Source organism: Chinchilla lanigera, unplaced genomic scaffold (genome assembly GCF_000276665.1).
Source record: "Chinchilla lanigera isolate Chin_1 unplaced genomic scaffold, ChiLan1.0 scaffold00069, whole genome shotgun sequence".
Taxonomy (NCBI): domain Eukaryota; kingdom Metazoa; phylum Chordata; class Mammalia; order Rodentia; family Chinchillidae; genus Chinchilla; species Chinchilla lanigera.
In genome coordinates, this window is record NW_004955470.1 from 1,703,144 (window position 1) to 1,726,859 (window position 23,716).

General features: G+C 43.7%; 2 protein-coding genes across 3 annotated transcripts in view; both read right to left on the reverse strand.

Annotated features, from left to right (window-relative positions):
• Positions 1-1,317: 1,317 nt before the first annotated feature.
• On the reverse strand, positions 1,318-5,532 carry Chchd5 (coiled-coil-helix-coiled-coil-helix domain containing 5). The gene is made up of 4 exons (XM_005400600.2): positions 5,354-5,532; positions 4,478-4,618; positions 4,216-4,381; positions 1,318-1,484 (listed from the first exon to the last, which is right to left on the reverse strand). Coding segments are annotated over exons 1-4 (333 nt in total). The 5' UTR covers positions 5,356-5,532; the 3' UTR covers positions 1,318-1,460.
• A 5,480-nt stretch (positions 5,533-11,012) lies between these two features.
• Polr1b (polymerase (RNA) I polypeptide B, 128kDa) overlaps positions 11,013-23,716 on the reverse strand; it is a 23,594-nt gene continuing 10,890 nt past the window's right edge. For both annotated transcript variants that reach the window (XM_005400601.1, XM_005400604.2), the window contains exons 8-15: positions 23,418-23,589; positions 22,280-22,561; positions 20,068-20,201; positions 16,401-16,571; positions 15,630-15,786; positions 14,202-14,398; positions 13,365-13,618; positions 11,013-12,344 (exon numbers count right to left, since the gene is read on the reverse strand). In XM_005400601.1, the coding sequence (XP_005400658.1) occupies positions 11,462-12,344; positions 13,365-13,618; positions 14,202-14,398; positions 15,630-15,786; positions 16,401-16,571; positions 20,068-20,201; positions 22,280-22,561; positions 23,418-23,589 (2,250 nt within the window). In that variant the 3' untranslated portion in view covers positions 11,013-11,461. The remainder of the gene's footprint in view (positions 12,345-13,364; positions 13,619-14,201; positions 14,399-15,629; positions 15,787-16,400; positions 16,572-20,067; positions 20,202-22,279; positions 22,562-23,417; positions 23,590-23,716) is intronic.

Below are 23,716 nucleotides of genomic sequence, written 5' to 3' on the forward strand. Positions count from 1 at the left end.
ACAGGATGTCCACCCTGACTCCTAAACCAACAAGCAATTCCCTTTGTCTTCAAGGTTAATCCCCAGGAGAGAGTCCAGAAACACAGGTAGGGAGTGGTTGGGCTGTCTCTTATTTCCAAGAAAGAGTAGTCTTAGTTTCAAATGGTTACTCCAATTTCCAGAGGCAAAGTTAGCCCAAGAGAAGCGACTTGTCTGAATAGTAAATTCAGATGCAGGCAAGGGCAACATTAAACCACAATTCTGTAGACCCTTTGGTCTCTGAAAAAAAAAAAGGGGGGTCTGTCCATTCCAGATGCCAGCCAGAAAGAGACAAGTCCAGGTGCTGTAGAACATGTTCCCACAATGACCAGTAGCAGGGCTAGGCAGCACTATTTATAAACTCTGGGGAAGGAAGGCAGTGTCACTCACACTGCCATATAGTTAGGAGTGGGATAGCACGAAGGATTGAAGGAGGGAAGCTCTGAGTAACAGTGAACTCTAAGATAGTCACCTGCCCAGAGCCGTCAGCCTCTCTCCTGTATGCCAAGGTGTTCACTTGGTCCTGTTACTCACTGCTCCCGCTCTCTTCTGATGGCAGGAGCACATGTGGTTCGCAGAGGGCAAGCCAGGGTGCCACAGGGTCAATGCCCGTGACAACAGCCTTCAATGACTGATGGGGAGTTGGTGGACAAACATGGCCATCTCCTCGCCCCTTGACAGGGCAACTGAGGTCAGCTCTACACAGCCTCTCAGGGGGCTCTGGTAGAATGGGGTCAATGTCCCACAGCGGTAACCAGCTTGAAAATGCCCCTTTATTGGCTGCCTTTCTCTGCCCCTCTTCTCCACTCCCTACCAGTGTTCCTGACTCAAACTATAAATATACTATCTACACTCAAATTCTCAGGCTTGGCTCCCAGGGTAAGAAACCAAGACAGAAGAGAAGTCCAGCGCAGCAGACTTCTAAGACACAGTGTTCCATGCACCTGTTTTCAGTAAGGCCAGTATTTCATCTCCATTGCCCAAAGCCTGCTATCCTTTGCTCAACTTGTCCTGAATTCATCAGGGAAAGAAGTGTGTTATACACTGCCCGCTCCCCAAGCTTCAAGCAAACTCGATGAAGATTTGGTGAGTGCTAGAATGGAAGAACAAAGGCTCCTCCACGCACAGGCAGCAGTAGACAGGGAATGGCTGCCTAGCACTGCTAACAAGGAGCGGTTCGGGTAACCCCAGTGAAAAGACTGCACATCTCGTCCCCTCCCCGGCCCTTCTGAGGTTCACTTGAAGCTGGAGGACAGAAGACCAGGGTTTCTGCTCAGGTGCTAACAGCAGAAACCAAAGCCCAGTGCACAGTCTTTATTTATTGGGAGTCCTAAAGTCCAGGGAAGCCAGGCCCACGGTGCGGGCCCTCAGGGCTCTGCAGAGGGTAGGGGGATCAAGAGGCCAGTCACTCGTGTCCAGTCTTCCTGAAGTCAACGGAGTCCTCAGGAGGCAGGAAGTGGCTGAGTCTGTGGAGAAAACACATCAACACCTTCAGGCACCTCTCCTGTGCCTGCCCTGCGCCACTGCGGGGCGATCCTGCAGACACAGCAGAGGATGCCCCAGAGGCAAAGGATGCCAGGCAATGACCTTGCCATCTGCCATGAAAACAAGCCCGGTATGGTACACTGTCATGGAGAAGGTACCGTCTATGGAGGCACCGGCCCAGCACTGTTACTGGTATTGGAAATTCAGCAGGCAAAAATCTGGGATTCAAGAGGGGAGTCCAGGAGCTGGGGATTTAGCTCAGCAGCACAGTGCCTGCCTGGGAAGCGCGAGGTCATGAGTTCGATTCCTGGTACTGGGGGAAAAAAAAAAGAGGGGCTTCCATTTGAGCAGGGAGGGATACAAGAAATGAACAAAGATATGTCAATGGTGAGAAATGCCCTGTAGTGTTTATACTAAGGTGGAGAGCAGGAACATGCAGCTCTTTAAACTGTCAGCTACGCAGACATGAGACGCTCCAAAAGCCCTTCTGTCCCGGTGCCTGAGACGAGCGTGTCTGTCTGCTGCTGTGCCAATGAGAACAAAGGAGGCTGGAGTTTAGTGCCCGGGGAAGGGGAGACGTTGTAACTGCGATGCCCTTACCAGGAAGGAGGAGGTCAGTGAGAGGAACTCTGAGTGAGCCAGAGATCTATGAGGTTTTCAAAGGGAGACATGTGGCCTAATTTCCATTTTTAGAAGTTTGTTTGGCTGCCAAGGAAAAGAAACTATGGGGGTAGGGTGGCCATAGGGAGACCACAGAGAAGCTGGCTGCTTGTCCAGAAAATGAGGGAACAATGGGCCTTAAAATGGGAGAGAGGAGCCTTTTCTGTTCAGATGCCCAAAACACTAAGAAGAAATGTTCCTGCTGGGTATGGTGGTGCACGCCTCTAATTCCAGCTACTGGGGAGGCTGAGGCAGGAGAATTGCTAGTTCCAGGCAAGCCTGGACAACTTAGAGGACCCTGCCTCAAAATAAAGTTATTTTTTAAAAAAAGGTTGGAGATGTAGGTAAGTGGTAGAATGAGGCCCTCGGTTCAATCCCCATTACATTAAAAAAAAGAAAGTCTGGGCACGGTGGAACAGCCCTGTAATCTCCACCCTCAGGAAGCTGAAGCAGGAGGATCACTACAAGTTTGAGGTCATCCTGGCTTACACAGTGAGTCAAGGCCAGCCGGAACTACATAGTGACACCCTGTCTGGGGTGGGGGGAGAAAGGAAAGCTGGGTGTGATGGTGCATGCTTATAATCCCAGCACTCAGGAGGCTGAGATACGAGGATTACCAAGAGTTTGAAGCCAGTCTGAGCTACAGAGTGAGTTCAAGGCTAGCCTGAACTACACAGCAAGATCCTGTGTGGGGACAAAAAAAAGTGGGAAAGAAAGGAAGAAAGAGAAAGAAAGCAAAAAGGAAGAAATGTTCCTAACAGATGGCCAGGAAGCCAGTGTGGATAGCATGTGATCATTACTGAATGTTTTCTGAGAATTAAAAATCTGGCTGGCCAGTCTGAACCTGTCATTTACCTCCATCTAAAAAAGAAGCAGTGATGACTGGACCTGATTAGAAAGGCAGCTCCTCAACCTTCCACCAACAGCTCCCCTAAAGCAGGAGATACTAGCGCAGCAGTAGGATGTGGGTCATGATCAGAGCTCATTGACCTTGGGAGCCTGGCAGTAGGGTACTAGCAGAAGTTTTCTGAGAGAAGCACCATGTAAGCTGAAGTAAAAATCAGCCAGATGGACAACCCATGCAGGAAGAGCAGCCCATGCAGACAGAAAGAGCCCGACAGAAGCAGGACAGAAATGCATAACTGCACATTCACTGGGGCAGGAATGTGGAGCCTGAGGGAGAACTCAAGGAGAGGTGGGGCCACAGGTCACTGGGGCTCCAGGTCGTGCTGAAGTTGAGAGCTGGCCTGGTGGAAGTGAGAGCCTCGGAAAGGTCGCTAAGTAGAAGCAGAGCATGGTCAGACTTCTTTTCAAATCATTCTGGGACTGTCACAGGGAAAGGCCTGAAAATAAGACAGAGCATGGAGACCTGGGAGAAGGCTGGTCTGGTGGTTCAAGAGAAGACAGGATTGCAGGGACAGAGAAGGGCCACAGGGGAGGATGCTCAGAGAGGGCTGATGAAAGATATCTTTTTCTTTGTTGTTCACAGTCCAAAGGAAGAGGCACTAAACATCTAAAGGAGTGTTTCTCTTCACTATCTCCGATAAACTGTATATGTTAAAAAGGGTATTTTTTTTTTTTTTTTTTGCCAACTCCATCCCACTCCCTCTGTCAGTCCAGCTGAAAAGCAGTGCAAGGGAGAGAGTGCATAAGGAGGGAGGTAGATGAAGTCAGCTTTGGGGAAAAAAAAGAAGGAAATTCAGCAAAGACCTAGGATTTTATTCTTAATGTGAACGGGAAGCCACTAAAGCATTGTAAGGAAATGTGTAATGTGATTAGATTGCAGGCCACTGCATGGAGGCAAGAAGAGATTCAGGGAAAGGAGGGAGAACGCGGGGGCAGGTATCCTGGCAAAGGAAGGATCAGGGAAAGTGGCTGGACTAAAGCAGGGGATGCAGGAGGGTGGCAACAGGTGACCACGTTCTGGATTCTGGATGCATACAGAAGGTAGGCAGGGAAGGCGGGGCTGAAAGCTTGAAAGTCTTTACCTTGAGCAACCAGAAAGGAGGTTGTAAGGGGGAAAGAAATGGTGCTCCGATGAGCCTCCTTTACCTCTACAGGTGTGGGTGAGTGTGGCGGCTGCACCTGCTCAGCACACTGCAGGAAACGGCGCACGTGTTCAGCACAGTTTCCCACTGCTGCCTCATTCTGCCGAAGACACTCCTCAAACGCCTCAAAAGGCTCAGCACAGGCCTGGCGGATCTGGCGGATGATTGGGCTGTAGGGAGAGGGCATTTCAGACCCAGGAACACTGCTACTCCATTGTCCACTTCCCATCTCACGTCCCAACCAATCTATACTTGCCCACACTCACTGGGCGGACGTGCACCGGGCAATGCTCATCTTAAGGTAGTGACAGTCCCGCTGCCATGACTCGGGTTTTGCTGCCACACACTGGCCATACTGATCCAGCTCCCGGCCACAGTAGCGAGCAGTGATTTCCAGGGCCGCCTGCCTGTGGGACAAAGTAGGCTGAGAATAATTTCGGACAGCAGGCAAGAAAGGAAGGTCTGATCTAGGTCTAGATAGGATTAAGAGTGGGGGACGGATTTGGGGATGGGAAAGGGAAGGGCAGAGGTGAGACCTGAGCCCTGGGAACTGTGGAATAGGGTGAGAGCTTCTGGAGAGACAATGTATGTCCTATACCAAGGTCTGAATACTTTAAGGCAGGCCTTAATTATGTTGGAGTTCACAGAATGCACAAAAAAGACTTAGGGCCTTAGAAGTAAGATCTATAGCTCTAGGGAGAGAGACTGGGAGATTTAAATGAGTTTGAGGGTCCTACAAATGAGGTTTAGAGGTCCAAGAGGTGGGGACTTGGGTTCTGGTAAAGAATCTCTTGACCATAAAGTTTTAGAGATGGGGCCTGAGGATGGGTCCTAGAGATGACACGTAAGACCTTGTGGTCTGAGAATCCTGGGGTGGGACTAGCGGCATGCTCTGGAAGCCCTGGGGAAGGCTGGGCCCCTCGGGGCAGAACTTGGGCGATAGCCAAGACAAGGAACAGGGCGGTTCCAAGGCTCAGGGGCAGGGGCTGGGCACGCGCAGATGGGGATGTGTCAATCTTGAGGGTCGCGTCTCCACGGAATAGAGAAGACAGTTCTTCCTTCTGGGGTCCTGAGCTAAGTGCAGATCACGGGTAAGAGGAGTCAGCTGCAGCAAGTTCAGGACAGGTATTCCTGCTACTCACATCTCCGTACCGCTGTGGATCGAACAAGGAGAGACCCGCCTTTTCCGGTACCGGTTGTCAAGGCGGGGCCTAGCCAGCCCTCACTGACTCGCTCTTCCGGTCTCAGAGCGACAATCAGCCCGCGACGTTCAGGCTCAATCCATCATGGCGGCGCCCTGGGAAACTACTTCCGGCCCGCTACTACGTAGCGGCAGATATTTCTACTTCCGGCTTGCCGTGGCGTCACCCAGGGTTCCCCGGAAGTAATCAGAGGGACTGGAGCGTCTGCATCCCAAAGCGACTGGAGGTTATTTGTGGTTAAACCACTGGCAAACGCGTCTCAGCTATCGTGGGTGGAGTTAGTCGTGAGGCTTCCACTTCTGTGGCGCCGCAACATGCTACCTTTTACAGCTGTATTGGGTTTGGTGGCTGCCAGAGTCTGGACTCAGGGATGGGCGTCTAACCCCTAACGCTGCGCTGCCCCGTGGCCCTTGTGCAGGTGTTCACTGTCGTCGCGTGACATTACTCGTGCGCGTGATACGACCTGGCGGAGAGGTGCCCCAAGAGCCCCCCCTCCCCCCAGCCCGATCTGGGCCCATATCTGCTCGGCCTAGGTTACACTGCCCCCCCAACACGCCCCCTGCTTTTTTGGCATGGACACCAAAGCTAAGACAGATGTGGGTTTCAGTCCTGCTTTCGTGAGACCATGGGCGAGTTACTTCCTCTCTGTAATTCTGCCTTGTATGTCAACATTTTCATCTTCTAATCTGCCTTCAAAGTATGCATTTCCCCATTTATGAGATTAGCTATCCCTTGGTCAGAAAGCTGAGTGTCTTGCCATCTGGTATGTAGAGATCTAAGACTCCAGCCAAAATGAGCAGAAAATACCGTCGGTCATTGTGTTTAAAGATGAACGAGAGCTATTTGTGAGCAACTGACAAGCCACTTAGATTTTCTGTGTGCTCATTTATAAAACGGGAATAAAAACCTTGACTTCTTCCACATAGGACATAGTGCAAGGGAACAGTTTTGCACAGAGCCTCGACCCACAGGAGTTCTGAATAAGTGAGAGCTGTTGCAGGAGGCTGTAATCATGAGCTGTCCTGCTTGCCAACTGACATTTGATGCTCTACTGGCCACCTGTAGCTGCTTTAGATGACAAAGTGCTGCTTCATGGTTAAGTAAAGATTTCTTGTGGCTCAAGAATGCAGTGACTTCTCTAGAGAGACCTAAGATCCACGGGGCTTGGAGTGAAACAGATCTAAGTTTGAATCAGAGAACAGAATAAATTGAACAGAATGCTTCTGTACTCTGTGTTTTCTAACATCTGTTTCAGGGTGTCCTGGAAAGAAAAAACTGAGATGATACAGTGCTGATCTCTAGGTCCTCCAGAGCTGTGGGCCACGGGTGAAAGTGAGACTTTCAGAAACTGGGCATTGCTGTCACTTCTCTTTTTTCTTTAAGAAGCTATATTTGATGATGCATCTCATGGGAAGGAAAAAATGAAGGGTATGTTCAGAACAGATTTCATGAGTCAGTATTTGGTAGTATGTTTGTTGTCTAATCAAATATAAATAGAGACTCTGTCTTACTTCAAGTTTTGAAAGGTTGTGATATATTCTAACAGTAATGAAAATTTTGTGATTCCACTTCCAGCATGGATGTCATCTGTCTCTGCATCTCCGTCTCAGCCATCTCCTTTCTCTTCCCATCCGGTCAGTTCTGACCTGACCATCTTTGAATTTCATCACACTTATTGCAATTGAAATTCATGTGAGAAAAGGATAGACCCTGAGACTTCTAGCTTTCCCCTTCAACCTGTTTTTTCAGGATTTCTGTAGAGCCAGACTGCGTTGGAGAAGAAAGATGCTGATGATGGTGCAGGGGGATGTGAAGCCAACCTAAAACAGGGCTCTGAGCAGATTTTCTTTGTCCTCAAAGTGAATGAACGTGTGGATAGCAGAGACCTGAGGTTATTTTGTCCTCTGGTAACCAAAAAGCTCTCTACACATGTACTGAGATAAATTTTAAGTTCCAGCAAGTATTGTCAAACATGTCGTTTTTATGAGCTTACTACACAAAATAATTCTCAACACTATAATTAGTGCATATATTTTATTATGTTTGTGAGGACATTTCTTAATGTATACTATTCCATTATTCATTCAATTGGATCCTTCTTCTATTTAAAAAAAAAAAAAGCAAGCCGGCCGTGGTGGCACACACCTGTAATCCCAGCACTCGGGAGGCTGAGGCAGGATTGTTGTGAGTTCGAGACCAGCCTGGGCTACAAAGTGAACTCAAGGCCAGCCTGAACTGCATAGCAAGACCCTGTCTCAAAAAGACAAAAAAACAAAAACACACAAAACATTGAAAGACCAACTTCCTTCTTTCTCTGGCCATGATGGAGTAAAGGGATGACATCTACTCTCCCAGTATTTCAGTTGAAATCTGGACAAAACATGAGGCAAGTTTAGATGTTGAAAAACAGCATCAGATCGCAGCATGCCTGTGATCCCACTCCTGGAGGGCAGGGACAGAGCTGCCAGGAAGGCCCGGCTGGGGCCAGGGCCATCACTGGAGTTGCCCAGTGCCCATGTTCCCACCAGCCATAGTGGAGAGCTCCACTGGGCAAAGTATTCAGAGAATGCCTCTGCACGGGGGGAAAAATTAGTCCTAAAGGCTGCTTTGGTCTAAGAGCTTAAAAACTTAATGTCATCTTCCTTCAAGCTGTTCATGTTGAAGGAAGACAATACTAGAGGGAAATCTGGTACATAAAGATTTCTAGATAGGGCAACTATAGTGTTAAAGCTGTTATTCTATAAATCTCTTTGAAAGGTAAAGTGCTTAAAATAGTAATATATTGTGAGGTTTATTATAGATGTAGAAAGATATGGCAAAAAGGCCAAAAGGTATTATTAAAAAGCTCTTATGCTGTAGGTGTGTGAAGTGACATTATATGAAAGTGTAAAGTCTAAAGGTATATTAGAAATTATTTTATTTTATTTTTTGTCTTTTTGAGACAAGGTCTCGATATGCAGTTCAGGCTGGCCTTGAACTCTCAGTAGCCCAGGCTGGTCTCAAACTCACACCGATCCTCCTGCCTCAGCCTCCTAAGTACTGGGATTACAGGTGTGTGCCACAACACCTGGCTTATATTAGAAATTTTAAAGGAAACTAAAGGTGAAAATGTAGAGTCAGTATGGTTAATAAAGGAGATAAAGTAACAAAATAAACTAGCCTTGTACAAGTACGACTGACTTTTTGTGTGTGTGTGTGTGTGTGTGTGTGGGTACCGGGGATCGAACTCAGGACCTTGAGCTTGCCAGGCAGGCACTGTGCCACTGAACTATATCCCTGGCCTGAATAACTGGCTTTTGATGAAGAGTGAAAACTTAACTCAGTGGAGCAAGGATAGTCTTCAAATAATAGTACTGGAGTTACTGGGTATCTACAGGTAAAAAAGAAAAAAAAAATCAATGTAACAGTGAACATTATACAAAAATAATCTCTAAATTGACTTGATTTAAAGCCTCAGACTAAAAAATCTCTTTAGAGGATAACATGAGAAAGTCTTTAGGCTTGAAGGGCCTTAGGACACTAAAACAAAACAAAATAAAAATGATAAATTGGGCCTCATCAAAATCTTTTACTTTCCAGGAGGTCTATGAAAGGATGAAAAGATGAGACAGTATTTGCAAAACACTCATCTAGAATACCTAAAGAAGTCTTAAAATTCAGCAGTAAAAGTGAAACAGTACAATTAAGTAGAAAGCAAAAAATGAAGACATTTCACTGAGGCTGCATAGATGGTACAAACATGAAGAAAGTTCAGCATTTTTAGCTATGAAAAATGCAATAAAACCACAATGAAATTAGGTGCAGTGATGCACATCTGTAGTCCCAGATACTTGGGAGGCTGAAGCAGGACAATTAGAAGTTCTATGCCACCCTAGGCAACTTAGTGAGACACCATCTCAAAATTAAAAACAGATGGGGATGTAGTTCAGTAGTAGAGCACTTCACATGTATTGGGGCCCTGGTCTATCCCAGTGCCATCAATTAATCAGTCCCAAAATATCACTACACGCCAATCAAGAGCTGAAATAAAAAGATACGTAGTACCACTCGAAGGGTGAGGAGTGCATGAACTGAAGTAATTTGAGGAAATGGCTGCTGAAACTTGCAGAATGGGTTGGAGGACAATGGTAAGGGAGAAATGCACTTTAAAATGATTCCCAACCTGTGACCTTTGATTTGATTCTAAACCTAAACAGGATACGAATGGGGCAGTGGGTGAAATCTGAGTAAGGTTTATAGATCAGATACTTGGGTGGGTAGTGTCAACTTCTGCATATTAACTGCACTGTGGTTCCATATGTTATTACACTTGGCAAACTGGGAAAAGGTATATTGAAAATTCTTTACAATATTTTTGCAATTCTTTCTGTAAAGGTGAAGTTTCAACATGAAAAGTGAAAAATAAACCTACCACCAGAGTAGAGTGCTTAAAAAACAAGTAAAGACCCTGGGTTCAGTCCTCAGCACCACAAAAATGGGTGAGACTGACTTGAACAAGAGACCTCAGCTTTGGGATCACAGACAGAGAACGAAGGGGAGGGGGAAAGTCTACATTTCAGGTTCTGTTAGTGGGGATGTATCAACCAATAGATTCAAGATGTTTTTCCTCATTTTTTCAGTGTCACGAAGCAAAGTCAGAATATCCTGAATGGATAGATTTTTCTGTCTTGTCCTATCTCCCCTATAATTAGTGCCAGGCCACCTAAAGCCAGACTCCATAATTATCTTAGGAAAGCTTTTATAATCAAGGCATCTTCTACTTCCACAAATATATACAAGCTTATCTACTGCCAACACTGTTTCTAGTAACGAAAGTATGGCATGGCTCAAATACCCATCAACAAAGGACAGTACAGCCATTCAATGAAATGTAACAAACCCTCCGCAAAATGGTATGAAGGCAACTTAATATACATAATAGAAAAGCAAGTATGGAACGGACTAAAAGTCACCTATTGGAGTTCAGAGGCTTAGTATGAAAAAATATAAATTACTTCAAAATTTTAGTATTATTCACATGTTAAAATAATATTTTGGCTATGTTACATTAAATATTTCTAAGAGATGGAAAAAATCTTAATGGTCATTGACAGATGAGTATAAACAAAATGGCATATATATTCAATCTTTTATTTTGTTCTTTTGAGACAGGGTCTTACTATGTAGCCCAGGCTGGCCTCAAACTCATGGCGATCCTCCTGTTTCTGCCTCCCAAGTGCTAGGATTATACGCACATATCACCACACCCAGCTATATCATTCAGTCTTAAAGGAGGGAATCCTGCCTATATCTCCCAAACATGACAACACATTTGGATCCTGCTAACAAAACTGTGATCTCACTATGATTGTGTAAAATAGTCAAACTCATAGAAACAGTAGAACGGTGGCTGTCAGTGGGACCAGGAGGAAGGAAAATGAAGTGTTGCTTAACAGGTATAAAATTGCATTTATGCAAGACAAGGAAATTGTAGAGCCTTGTGCAAAGGTGTCTATAGTTAACACTACTGTACTGCACATCTGAAAATTTGCCCAGAGGGTAGATCTCAAGTTAAGGGCTTTTACCAAAAACAAACAAACACACCAAGACAGACACAAACTTTTGGAGATAACAGAAATTCTGGAGAACGGATATATTTATCTTTACCATAGTAATGGCATCCCAGTTTATATATATGTTCAAACTCATCAGATTGTACATATTAATATGTATATTTTGTGTATTATAGTTCAATAAGTTATTTAAAATATTTTTTTCCTGTTTTGATTTTGCAGGGAAGGGGATATCTGGAGCTGCAAAGGAGATTTTCCTTGCACAATCTTCTGCTTACCAGGATACACATGGAATTTTTAAAAAATATACCAAAACGCCACTTTGGTAGTTATTATATTAGACAGATTCAGAAACTTGAATTCCTGATTGCCTGGTCTTAAAGTACTAACACTCTTGAAAAATGCAAGAGCGACCTAACCATACTATCTTCATTGAATCAAAGATATATTTTATTTTAATCAGATGAACCTTCCTGCCCAAAAGGCTAGCATCAAGTTAAATGATATCCAGTTTGACTTTGATGTTCATAGCTGCCAGTTCAGCCACAAAATACCGGAAAACATAAGGCACAGAGACAGTATCAATAGTATCGCTGCGGTTACAAACAGTGCAGTTGTATTTTCGGTTTCGCATGGCAGACCAAGAAGGAGGTGGCTTCTCTAACAGCGGAGAGAGTAAACTGCCACACTTCACGCACACGTGTGCCACCGAGCGATCCGAGCAGTTGAAGAGGCGGTCATGCAGCAGGAAAGATGTACCGTGAGCCAAAAGAGCGTCCCGTTCCATCTCCCCAAAACGGATTCCTCCTTGGACGTTTCTTCCCCCGATAGGCTGGTTGGTGACTTTGTCCCTGGCTCCAGTTGTTCTTACTTGAAATTTGTCTGATACCATGTGACGTAAGCGTTGATAATAAACAACACCTATGAATATGTCCGCTTCCAGTTCCACCCCACTGATGCCACTGTACAACCTCTCGGTGCCATAGAAGTTGTAGCCAGCAGCCTTTAGCATCTCGCCGAAGTATTCCAAGGCTGAGTTCTCCTCGGAGAAGATGAAGGGCGTAGCATCGTGGCAGAGACCATGCAAAGCTGCAGACTTGCCGGCCATGCTCTCGATTAACATACCAATGGTCATGCGAGACGGAAAACCATGAGGATTGAACAGAATGTCTGGCACCATCCCGCTCTCAGTAAAAGGCATGTCCTCAGCTGGCCACAGTCTGCTCAAAATGCCCTTCTGCCCATGTCGACTGGCAAATTTATCTCCGATAGTTGGGTTCCGAGGGACTCGCATTGTGATGCAAATACACTTGAATTTTCCACTCCCAGATTCATTACTACACACTTTGATGTTGTCCACAATACAGTTTTCTTTACTCCTAAGAAAAATAAACCATAAAAAAATAAGCTATCTGTTTAAACATAGAGACTTAAGTTTTGTTAACATAATTAGTGCTTCATAAAGGATATCTGTAAAGTTTATTCTTGTGCTATTTACTGATACAGATACAACTGGTAGCCCTAAAAGCACGTACGTATAGGGCTATGTGTTCATCGGGCAAAATACTAACAACAAAGACAAATGAAAAGCTGTTATGAAGGCCTAATGAAATCAATTTTATTGTTATAAAAGCCAAAATGAAAAGTTTATTTTTAATAAAACACATAATGAACTCAACATTTTGGCTAAGAAACATCCCTGACACCACATATGAGGATTCAAATAATAATTTTAAAATAAATCACAGATAAAAGGCAGTGCAATAGGCACGAAGTCTGTCCCATTCCGCCGGGCCAGTGTAGTTGTCACGGAGCTCAAACCCACTACGATCTGCATGCCTATGTCCCTCCCTCCCAGATTCACGCTGAAATCTATCCCCACTGTGGTGATGCCAGAGGTGAGGCCTTTAGGACATCAGGTCATGAGGACAGAGCCCTCCTGAATAGTGACTTTGTAAGAGGTGTGAGGGGAGGGGAGGGCTGGAGTGGAAAGGGGAGTAAAAATGATCAAGATACAATATGTATATGTAGCAATTCCCCAAGATGAATGTAATTGTTACGCACTGTAAACATATACTAATAATTAAAATAAATAAATAAATAAATAAATACAGCTATGAAGTTTGAGGGAACTTGTTTACCCCATTTTTGTCTTCCACCATGTGAGGTCACCTGGGCAGACTTCCACGAGGAACAAGTCCACACCAGACACCAGTCAGCCTCCAGAACTGGGAGGACTGGATTTCTAGTTTTATTACTCCGTCTCAGGCATTGTATAATAGCAGCACATGCTGACTTTAAATAACAACCAGCCCTGAGAGTTTCTTTCTCAAATTTTACCGTTAAAAGGTGACTTACGAGCCTCTAGCAATTCCACTGAGGAAGATGCCCAAACTTACTTATAGTACATCACATAGCTTTCCCCCGTGTTGAGATTTAGGTAGCCGTAATATGGATCTCCATACTGTAGTTTTGCTCCTATAAATGGCAGTCCATCATCATCTAACTTCTGCACGATGCGTGGGTCACCAGGTTTGACTCCAAACACCAGACTATCATCTCCTTGCTTAATTTTTTCAGAGAGGTTTATGAACTCTGTCTTATAGACACTTCCGTGGGCAAAGCCACGTTCCCAAGAAGCCTTATTCACAATCTGTGAAGTTGAAGAATCAGTTTAAGAGCCAATAGCCAAACGAAGATTGTCAAAATAAAACCACAAAGGATTATACTAATACTTAGATAGGACGAGTGGCATCTGATTTTAAAACTCTCTCCACAGTTTTCAAGTCACTGATAACCGAAGCCCAAACACATAATAAATGCTTAAAACCTTACTCACATATAAGTATACAAGACAGGTATATTCAAAACTTCATTCGCTCAATACTTACTCATATTATGTGCTCAGATATAAAAATATATGCATATCTCAATATTCAGTGACTATTCCTCAAGGCCTGCCCACCTTCAACTTAGACCAGGAGCACATCACTTAATAGAACAATCATGTGCCTAAAGCCAGGGCTTTGGGGACACAAATATTTCCTCAGTGATCTTATTATAAACAAGAAATAAAATTAGAAAAAAAAAAAAAAAGACTGGGACAGTATTTGCTAGTTTTTTGTTTTTTTGTTTTTTTGGTACTGGGAATTGAACTCAGGACCTCATGCTTGCCAGGCAGGCACAATTCCCTTAAGCTATATTTCCAGCCCTGGGACAGATTTGGTGAAACTTACCATGGCATCTTCCATATCATAGCCAGTGTAAGAAATCACAGCAACAATGGCATTTGTCCCAATTGGATAGTTATCCATGTCGTAGTAATCATACATGTATGGTCTTACTAAGGGACTTTGTGGAGTCTGAAGGCGATATAGCTTATTATCTGATCGGTCTTGGTACGTGAGAAGTGGAAAGCCCATGGTTTGCTTACCTACAGAGGAAAAAATGAAAAGCTTTGCATTTTGTTTTTAACTCTCAATTATAAAGGTATTAGATAAAATTAAAAATAACTGAATATTTGCCACAAAAGAATGAATACATAAATAAATCATGCTTACTACAGACTAATACCAGCTGTAAAAATGAAGTAAATCTACATGTATCAACACGCTTGGGCCATGAAAAAGTGCTGAACGGAAGAAATATAGAATGACATTCAATGATAGCACAGTACTTACATGCATTTGCTAACACACCCTAAATAATTCTACACCTAGTTTATAGACATATGTGTAACATAATAAAAAGCAGTAAGAGGGGATGTAAAGGCACCCAAAACTTAAGAGAAATTAGGGCAGAGGGAAAACGACCTGTGATATACAAGGAAACACATAACTGCTGCCTTCTAATTAGAAATGACAGAGACCAAAAAGAGACAGAATAACTGTAAAATGCTGAAAGAAAAGTAACTATCAACACAAAATTACATAGCCAGTGAAAATTTCCTTCAAGGGAACATGAATAGTTTTTAGAAAAATGAAAACCAAGAGAATCTGGCCAGCAACCTGTACTATAAAAATTGCTAAAGGAAGTTTTCCAGGTTGAAGGGAATTTCCAGGACATAAAAACCTGACTCTCCAGGCAAAGCTAAAGAGCACTAGCAGTGATAAGCACATGAGTGACAGAAAGGCTTGTATCCTTCGAAAATCCAATCACAAGATCTTGGATAAACTCAAACTGATGGGGAAGTGACAAATTAAATTACCCGTTTCTTTGAAAAGGTGATTTCAGAGAATTAATGTCAAGACAGACGAAGACGGCTAAAGAGCTATTGTAAATTAAAGAAAACGACGGGAAGGGCAACTAAGTACAATGTGGGATCTCGAAAAGAAAAGAAAGAAATCTGTCATGAACCGATGACTGGTCAAAACTGAGTGAGGACTATACAGTAGTATACTAGCACCAGCGTTACGGCTGGTGATTTTAGAAGGTCCTCCTTGGCGGGAATACACGCTGATGTTTGGGGTAGCGGGGCACTGTGTCAGCAGCTTACTTCTAAAGCTCAGATGGGCAAAGTGTTAAGAGAAGAGCTGAGGGGTCTGCGCAAATCCTGGCCACTATGCACACCCCTTTTGTGAGTTTGAAATTACTTCAGAATGAAACGTTCTGAGCACTTTCGTTGTGTGAGCGTGCCTGCCGCTGCCCCTGCCCGTCCACCTTACTCATCTGGCACTGGTACATGTTCCGCGGACTCTGGTTGTGGTCGGAGAAGGGGATGAAGTTGGCGATCACACTCAGCAGGCTGTGTGGGAAGAGCTCCTGGTGTGTGGTCACCCCAGCGCAGACCTCATCCTCAAAGATGGCAATGTTCATGAAGAGCTGAGGAGGGACGATGAAGAAGTTCAAGGTACACAAGAACCGTAACTGCTTACACTTTAACTCTTACCATTAGAATTCAGCACCCAAAGTCTCCAAAACCGGTTTTCTTCACCCAGCATCATCAATGCCAAAGGTACCCAGTGGGAAGCACAGGGAAACTGCTACTTTCCTGGCCTTATGTTTTTCATTCTAGGTCTACCCTCATCCAACCGTGAAGGGTGAGGAGACGTCCTGCGCCAGGTCCTGCAGCCACGCTGACTGTCTTGATGCTAACAGCTGTAGACTAAATCCTAAAAACTGTGAACCAAAATAAACCCCCCCTTAGGTTTCAGGTGTTGGGTATTCGTGCCAGCAGTGCAAAAGGGCGGCAAGTAACGTGACCTCCGGCCCTTCCTCAGACCCCATGGGATGACCTTAAGGCACCGAAACTGCTTAGTGCTGGTCACTGAGGGGGCAGAAGGTTTCTGACTTTTTTGACCCACGTGAGTAAGGTCAAATTCTGTGACAAGGAATGGCAGTTACGATCTGGGTATGTTTCGCCTAACCTTACCCACGCCACACTTAAGTTGTATAGCACACAGCACACAGACCCACCCATCACACACAGTTAGTACCTGTTCCATGGTCCCAATTAGTTCTTCTTTGCCTAATTCCAAGTTCTGCACAGGCCGTACCAGTCTGCAAGGAGTGGTAAAAAGAAACAATCCCGGATACAGACTTGGTTTTCCTGTGATTGGGATAAGAGCCACTTCCATCCAGGGAGGAATTCTTTTTTCTCTTAACACCTATTTTCAAAAACAACAACAACAACAAAAAGTTTGATGGAAAAGCAGTATTTTAAGAAATTAAGTCGTGTCAGCAATGTCTTAATCCACACAGCACACTATTCCCTTCTCATTCAAGCTGGCAAAAGCCCTACATTTCTAAGCAGCTGCAGCCCTACTATCGGGCAAATCAGTAACGAGAAAGGGAAAAAGGTAAACCAGATTTGTTCTGTGATGTCTGAAATACAGATTACTGGTTATACATTTAAACTCATTACATGAATTTAAATTTACAAGCCCTTCAACCTGGGAATTTAAGAAACAAAATGAAACCCAACAAACTGATATAAAAGGCGAAATACAAAACCAAATGCACAAAATACTGGAAAAAATAATAAGACCCATATATTAGAACTTACGGGAATTCACACTGAAAACTATTATAATAAAGAGAAAAGGACGTGGGGTAGAGGGAGAAACTGGCAGATATTGCTCAAAAGGTACAAAGGTTCAGTTACGCGGGAGGAGTAAGCTTTGCAGATCTCTGTACTGCACTTCTGCTTTTTAAGGAGTGCTATCCATTACTGTGTTGTACCCTGTACTGTCTACTTGACCTTGGCTAAGGGGGAAAATCTTAAGCATTCTCAGTTCTCAATGTACACACACATATGAAGAATATGGTACCAAAAAATGAAAAAGAAACTAAGCTCTTAAAAGCTCAAAAAATAAAAAAGAAAGCCAAAAGTAAACTGTAGAAATCAGAAACAAAGATTTAGAAATCAGTCTATGAAACCAAGGTAAAATGGAAAAAATGCAGGTTACCAAAACAGACCTCAAAAGAGATAGCAAACCTAAAGAGTAACTTTTGTTCTTTTGAGACAGGCCCTTGCTGTGTCGTTCAGGGTAGCCTTGAACTCACTACGTAGCAGGGGCTGGCCTCAAACTCATGGCAATCCTCCTGCCTCAGCCTCCCAAGTGCTGGGATTACAGGCGTGCACCACCAAGTCTAGCTTAAAGAGCAATTTATTAGAAATAATTTGTAATGCTTCATCAACTGGTTCAGGCAAGGAAAACTTTCTAATTCATTTTAAAAAGCAGGACAATTATAAATGGAAATTTTTTAAGGTTTTTTTTTTTTTTTTTTTTTCTTTTTTTCCCAGTATTGGGGATCAAATCCAGGACAGCGCACGTTATACAAGTACTCTATCACTGAGCCACAACCCCAGGCCTCAAATATCTTAAAAAGAAACACAGCAGGACTAGTGCCTCTCACCTTTTGCTCAGGATCTTTGGCCTCACTGGGTGGGGATGGACCCCAATTCTCGTACCATGTGGGGCTCCTGCGCCCACAGACTACAGGGGAGCCCTGCTCCAATGCACATGGCAGCCCCTTTCTATGAAACGCATGCATGACAGAAGTCACTAACTTGGGGGAAAAAAATCTTAAAATACTAAGAAACAAGAGGGAGATAGACATTTTGCAACAGAAAAAAGGACCAAGACATAGAAGGAAGGGGTAGGGAGGAACAGGGGATGAGGATGTAAAAGGAATTAAGATGTGTTTGCAAAAAGAATTAAGATGTGTTAGGATGTGTTACGTACCAACTCCCCAAGATAAATGTAATCATTATGTACTGCAACCATGCAGAGTAGCAATAAAATTTTCTTTAAAATTTCAAATAAAGTATTAGGACTTGTCTGAGATAGGGTCTCACTACATAGCCCAGGCTGCCCTTGAACTCAAGACCTTCTTGCCTCAGCCTCTTGAGTTTGGGGACTATAGGCATGCGGTACCATGCCTGGCTTAGTATTTCTTAAATTTAAGAAAACAGTACATGCTGGCCATGGGCACATGCCTGTAACCCCAGCACTTGAGAGGCTGAGGTATGAAGATCGCTGCAAGTTCAAGGCCAGCCTGGACTACATGGTGAGTTCAAGGCCAGCCTAAACTACATGGTGAGACCCTGTCTCAAAAAAACCAAAAAAGAAAATAAAAACAGTACACAAGACCAAGTGGGATCTATTCCACAAATTTAAGATTCCTTATTCATTATTATTATCATAGAAGAATTAATATACCATATTAATATAACTTAGGAGAAAGTTTTTTTCTACAATGTGTAAAAAAATTAAATATAAGATCACTGTATGATCCAGCAACCCCACTTCTAGGTATATAACCTAAAAGAACTAAAAGCAAGGACTCAAATAGGCATCTGGAATCCAGTGTTTATAGTAGCACAACGGCCAGAACATGGAAATAACTCATGATCAATGATGGATGGATGGAGAAAAACCTGTAGCATATCTGCACAATGGAGATGGAATAATATTCAGTCTTAGAAAGGAAATACTATTCAATCTTAGAAAGGAAATTCTCAACACATGCCATGACACACACTCGACCTGATGACCCCTGAGGACACTTCAAAGGGAAATAACAGACACAAAATACCCAGAATAGTCAAATTCGTAGACAGAAAGCACAGCATCTGGCAGAAGCTGGGCAAGATGCAAAAACAGAGCTATTGTTTAATGGGCGCAGGGTTTCGGATGGATTCTGTCAGTGGCTGCACAACAACATGAATGCACTTAGTGTCACACTTACAATGGTCAAGTGGTAAACTGTTATACATATTTAGCGCACAAATAAAGCAGGGACCAGTCCACTGACCAAATCTGAGCATCAGTGTAAACGACAGTAACAGCTGGGCGTGGTGACACACCCCTGTAACCCAGCACTCTGAGGCTGAGGCAGGAGGGTCATCTCAAGTTCAAGACCAGCCTGGACCACACAGTGAGACCCTGTCTCAACCCCTTCCCTGCATGAAGATAGTAACAGATGAGATTAAAACAAGCATCTATAAATCTATGCTGACGTAAAAGAACAAATAAACAGGGGGAAAAGCCATCACAGAGTAGCAGTGTAGAGGTAGAAAACATCATTTAGCCACCACCACGGTGATAATTAACTTAGCAGAGAATCACCAATGGAATAGTGAGAATTTGGCAAAGAACTAATCAACTAATGGGTGGAAATTAGATGAGGAAGAGATCTTTCACCTGGGCTGTTTTTTTCCAGAAATTACTTATTACAGAGAAAAACAGTCACTGTACAGTCGACAACCTAAAGAAATGAACCTTAAAGAGATTAAAGTTAACATCACCACGGGACAAACCAACATCACGTGCTTCCTGAAATGATGCCTGCATCTCAGCAAGAGAAAATAACACACAAACCTAAGTTAAAGGGTAGACTACACAGTAACTGCTGGGGCTCCACTGAAACTAGCAAAAAAAATGCATGCGCACAGCAGGTCTACCACTGACCCCAACGGATAAGGTCAGTACAAGGCAAGATTCTGCCATCAGAGGGATGGTACAGCCACCTCTGGAATGAGCTTCCACCCAGCCCTCTGACACTGATCCCTCCAGACTGCCCTGCGGCTGCCTCATCAACCAGAAAAGACTAAAAACAGGTCAAGAGACATGACAACCTGCAAAGACTCAAGATCACCTTAAAACGACGGAGAGAATCTGCAATGCCTGGAGCGAGGTCCTTGTCCACCCAGCCCACCAGGACGCCGTCCAGCAGGACAGGGTAGCACTCACTGTACGGTCGATGTGGCGGTCCGTCCACAGGTGTGACCCCTGGTGCAGAGAACAAGGAGAATGATCAGTCTGGTGCTGTAGGCAACATTTCCAAGTCCTCCAGGTGGGTTTATCCATCAGTGAGTATCTAACTGTTCTGGCTCTAAGGCAGGTGTGTTTCTGTATTGTTTACGGAAGTAAAAATCACTTCAGTAAGGACATATGAGAAATAAGGACCTGCCTGCCTATGAAGAGTCTAGCCAGGGGACAGAGTGTAAGGGAGGCTTTCCACTGTATACCGTTCTATGTTCTGAATTCTGAGCCATGCGAATGTGTTAGCTTTTTTAAAAAAAAAAAAAATCCAATTATACTTGATTCTCATTATTTGCAGATTTCATATTTGCAAATTTACACACTTGCTGCATTTTATTTTTTAATCATAAAAGTTATACTGTGGGCCCTTTCAGCATCCTGAAAGAAAAGCGAAATCACCAATACACATGCTTTGCTTCTTGTCTCTGCTCTCGCTCTATATGTAAGTGTCCTTTTCAAGGTCTGATCAATGCTACAGGTTTTTTGCATTTTTGTTGGTGATTTTGTGGTCTAATGTTCCTAAAAGCAAGGCAGCTATAGTGTGCCATACAGAGAAAATGCATATGCGAGACACATGTGCAGTGCTACTGGCTGTGAGTTCAATGTCAGACGTATGGCAACTGATTCTTCAGTTCCCCAAGTCCTAGGAGCAATGGTTCAGTATCACTAATTCAGTGTTGGCAATCAATTTATAGAAGGACTGCAAATAATGAAAATCAACTGTAGCTGAGCAAAAAACAATGGTCTTCCACAATAAAGCTGCCCTCTGGGGACACCAGGTGTCTTCCTAAGTATCACGGGCGAGCCACTCAGTGTTTCAGCTCTCACCCTAACATGACCGTGTCCACAGTCAGTCAGCCGGCCATTCCCGCTCCGACTCCTTCCCTAGTGCGAGAGCAAATAACCCTTGCCATCTCTCCTGCAGCTGGATATATTTTCTACTTCACCACTTTTTTCTTTTTGCCTCCTCCCATTATCCCGGCCTTTGACATTTTTAATCACTGGTAGCAAACAAAACTCTTGTCTTCCTTGCAGTACAAAGGGATAAATTATACTGATTATATCTTTTGAATGTTATTTCTCGACTACTTTCTCTGAGGCTCCCTTCTCAAAGGTTACTCTGTAACTAGGAGAAGTACTTCTAAGTGGAAATTTCTTTTTTCTTTTCTGGCACCAGGAATCAAACTCAGGACCTTGCACTTGCCAGGCGAGTGCTGTGCCGCTGAGCTACAACCCTGGCCTGCAGAAACTTCTTGACCCCTGACTCAGTGCTCTTCTGGTTGCGTGAGGGTATCTATCATCTCACCCCGACAAATTAGAAGTTTTACTGTATAAACATTAATTCTATTGCAGTGGGCACCCACAGGCTACCAAAGGCCCCGAACACTTGTGGTTGGTAAATCGCAACAGGAGAACTCTAGGACTACAACATGGTAAAACACCCAAAGAAAAAACTGATCTCTTCACCAGTAAAGGTAAAACTAAACCAAATATACAATCTGCAAGTAGTAAGAGAGCTTCCTGGTCAAAGCAGAGACAGTTGCAAGGCTACCAGGAAGAAAGATTACATGAGGTCAGGTTATACAGTGGTCCCTCAGTTCAGAAACTTCTTTCCACGATTCTGGTTGCAAACTGAGTTGGATGAGAACCAAATCAAATTCAATGGTTAGGGTCAATGTTGACCTTATGGGGAAATCTGATCTGGTTCTCATCCAGTTCTTCTGAGACCAAAATCATAGAGAGAATTGAGTTTGTGAACCAAGGCACCACTGCACTGGACAATCTCCTTTTTAACTGTCTTCCTGCAAACCAACTCTGTTTTCTACTTGGAGATGCAAAGGTGTACCAACAAAAAGTCACACAACAGCTGAACTTTACCATTAACTGCTACTGATCTATTGAAAATGGTCCAGCTCCTGCACAGAGCAAAAAAGAATTCTTGAAAGAATTCTCTAATAAACCCCCGCAAGAGCAGAACTCCATGGTTTGCTGCTCTTAAAAACCATAAAACCAAAGAAGGCTGCTTACTGGTGTACGCCACGTACCCAAGCTGCAGAGCAACGCTGGAATAGACGTTGTATACGCAAACTGCGTGACGACCTCACATATGGCAGTTAAGTGGTTCATCAGACCACAGGGCGCCCCGTCTGGGGTGTTCACGGGACAAAGGAAGCCCCAGGACTCCGGCAGCAGCCTGCGCACCGTGGTGGTCCTCATCTTGGCAAAATCACCTCCTCTGTGCACACAGCGGAAATGGGAGAGATAGCGAATGAAGTTCAGCTTGTCGGCCACAACACAAAGTCCAGAATCTTGCATGAAGCCGAGACCTTCATAAAATAAAAGTCATTCAAAAACAAATTTTAAAAAGTCCACTTCTGAGGCTTGGTAAACTAACAAAACCTCAGAGCACTCTAGAGATCACAGACTGGGTTCGTAAACACTGACTATCAGTTCCAGTGAGTGGGAAGAGTTTACAGAAAATAATTTTTTTCACAAATTGTATTCACTCCAACTGGTAGCCTGTTTCCTCTACCGCTACACCTCCTTTGTAAGAGAACAGTGAATAATTAAATGGCAAATAACTGAATTAATCTGAAAGCTCTGGAAAATACAAGCATTTGTTAGCACACTAACAAAAGAATCTGTACCAGCGGTACCTGTATTTTTAAAAAAAGCAAGAAAAAAGGCAGATTTTTTCTTCTGTATCCCAGTGACTACTTTTTTTCTTTTCTTGGTCTGTTTGAGACAGGGTCTCACTATGCAGTTCAGGCTGGCCTTGAGCTCACTTTGTAGCCCAGGCTGGTCTCAAACTTGCAGTGATCCTCCTGCCTCAGCCTCCCTAGTGCTGGGATTAACAGGCATGCGCTACCATGCCTGGCCCCAATTACTACTTTTTAGGCTTCCCAGATCACTCAGACAGTTTGGGGATGGGCACGTAGAGCAACTCTTCCAGACTTCCCACTAGTAACCCTTCCTCAGACTCCCTAAGTGGTCTGTTGCGCTCTTGGAGGCAAAGAAGTGTATTCGGTCACTAGGATTGCATTTAAGCTACACAGAACAACAGATGTCTATCAAAACATAACATGACATGGGGGGAAAAAACTTCCCTTAGTGACAGATAAACCCACATTATGCAAATACTTGAAAAATATTACAAAGTGAAGCCTATCTATTAAATTTCACCTGTTTTCGAACGCAGATTCCCAGTAGCAAGAAGGTATTCAAATGGTCTTGTCAGGTCTCCTCCCATACTAAAAATCTTCATCAAATTTTCAGTGTTCATGGACACATTGGTCTTCTGAGCCCTCTTATCTAATGCTATTTTAACAGACACTAACCAAGCTTCCATTTTTTCCTACAAAGAAAAATTTAAATTTTATCAATGTTTTAATTACCACAAATTTCACATTTACTCACATAATCTGTCAACATTTTTTTTTTTTTTTTTTTGGTTTTTCTCCGGTACCGGGAACCGAACTCAC

Coding starts and splice junctions, on each gene's coding strand:
- Chchd5 (XM_005400600.2), bottom strand. Junction 4,382..4,477: donor GCCCGGTGCACGTCCGCCCA/GTGAGTGTGGGC, acceptor CTCTCCCTACAG/CCCAATCATCCGCCAGATCC. Junction 1,485..4,215: donor ACTCACCCACACCTGTAGAG/GTAAAGGAGGCT, acceptor TTTTCTCCACAG/ACTCAGCCACTTCCTGCCTC.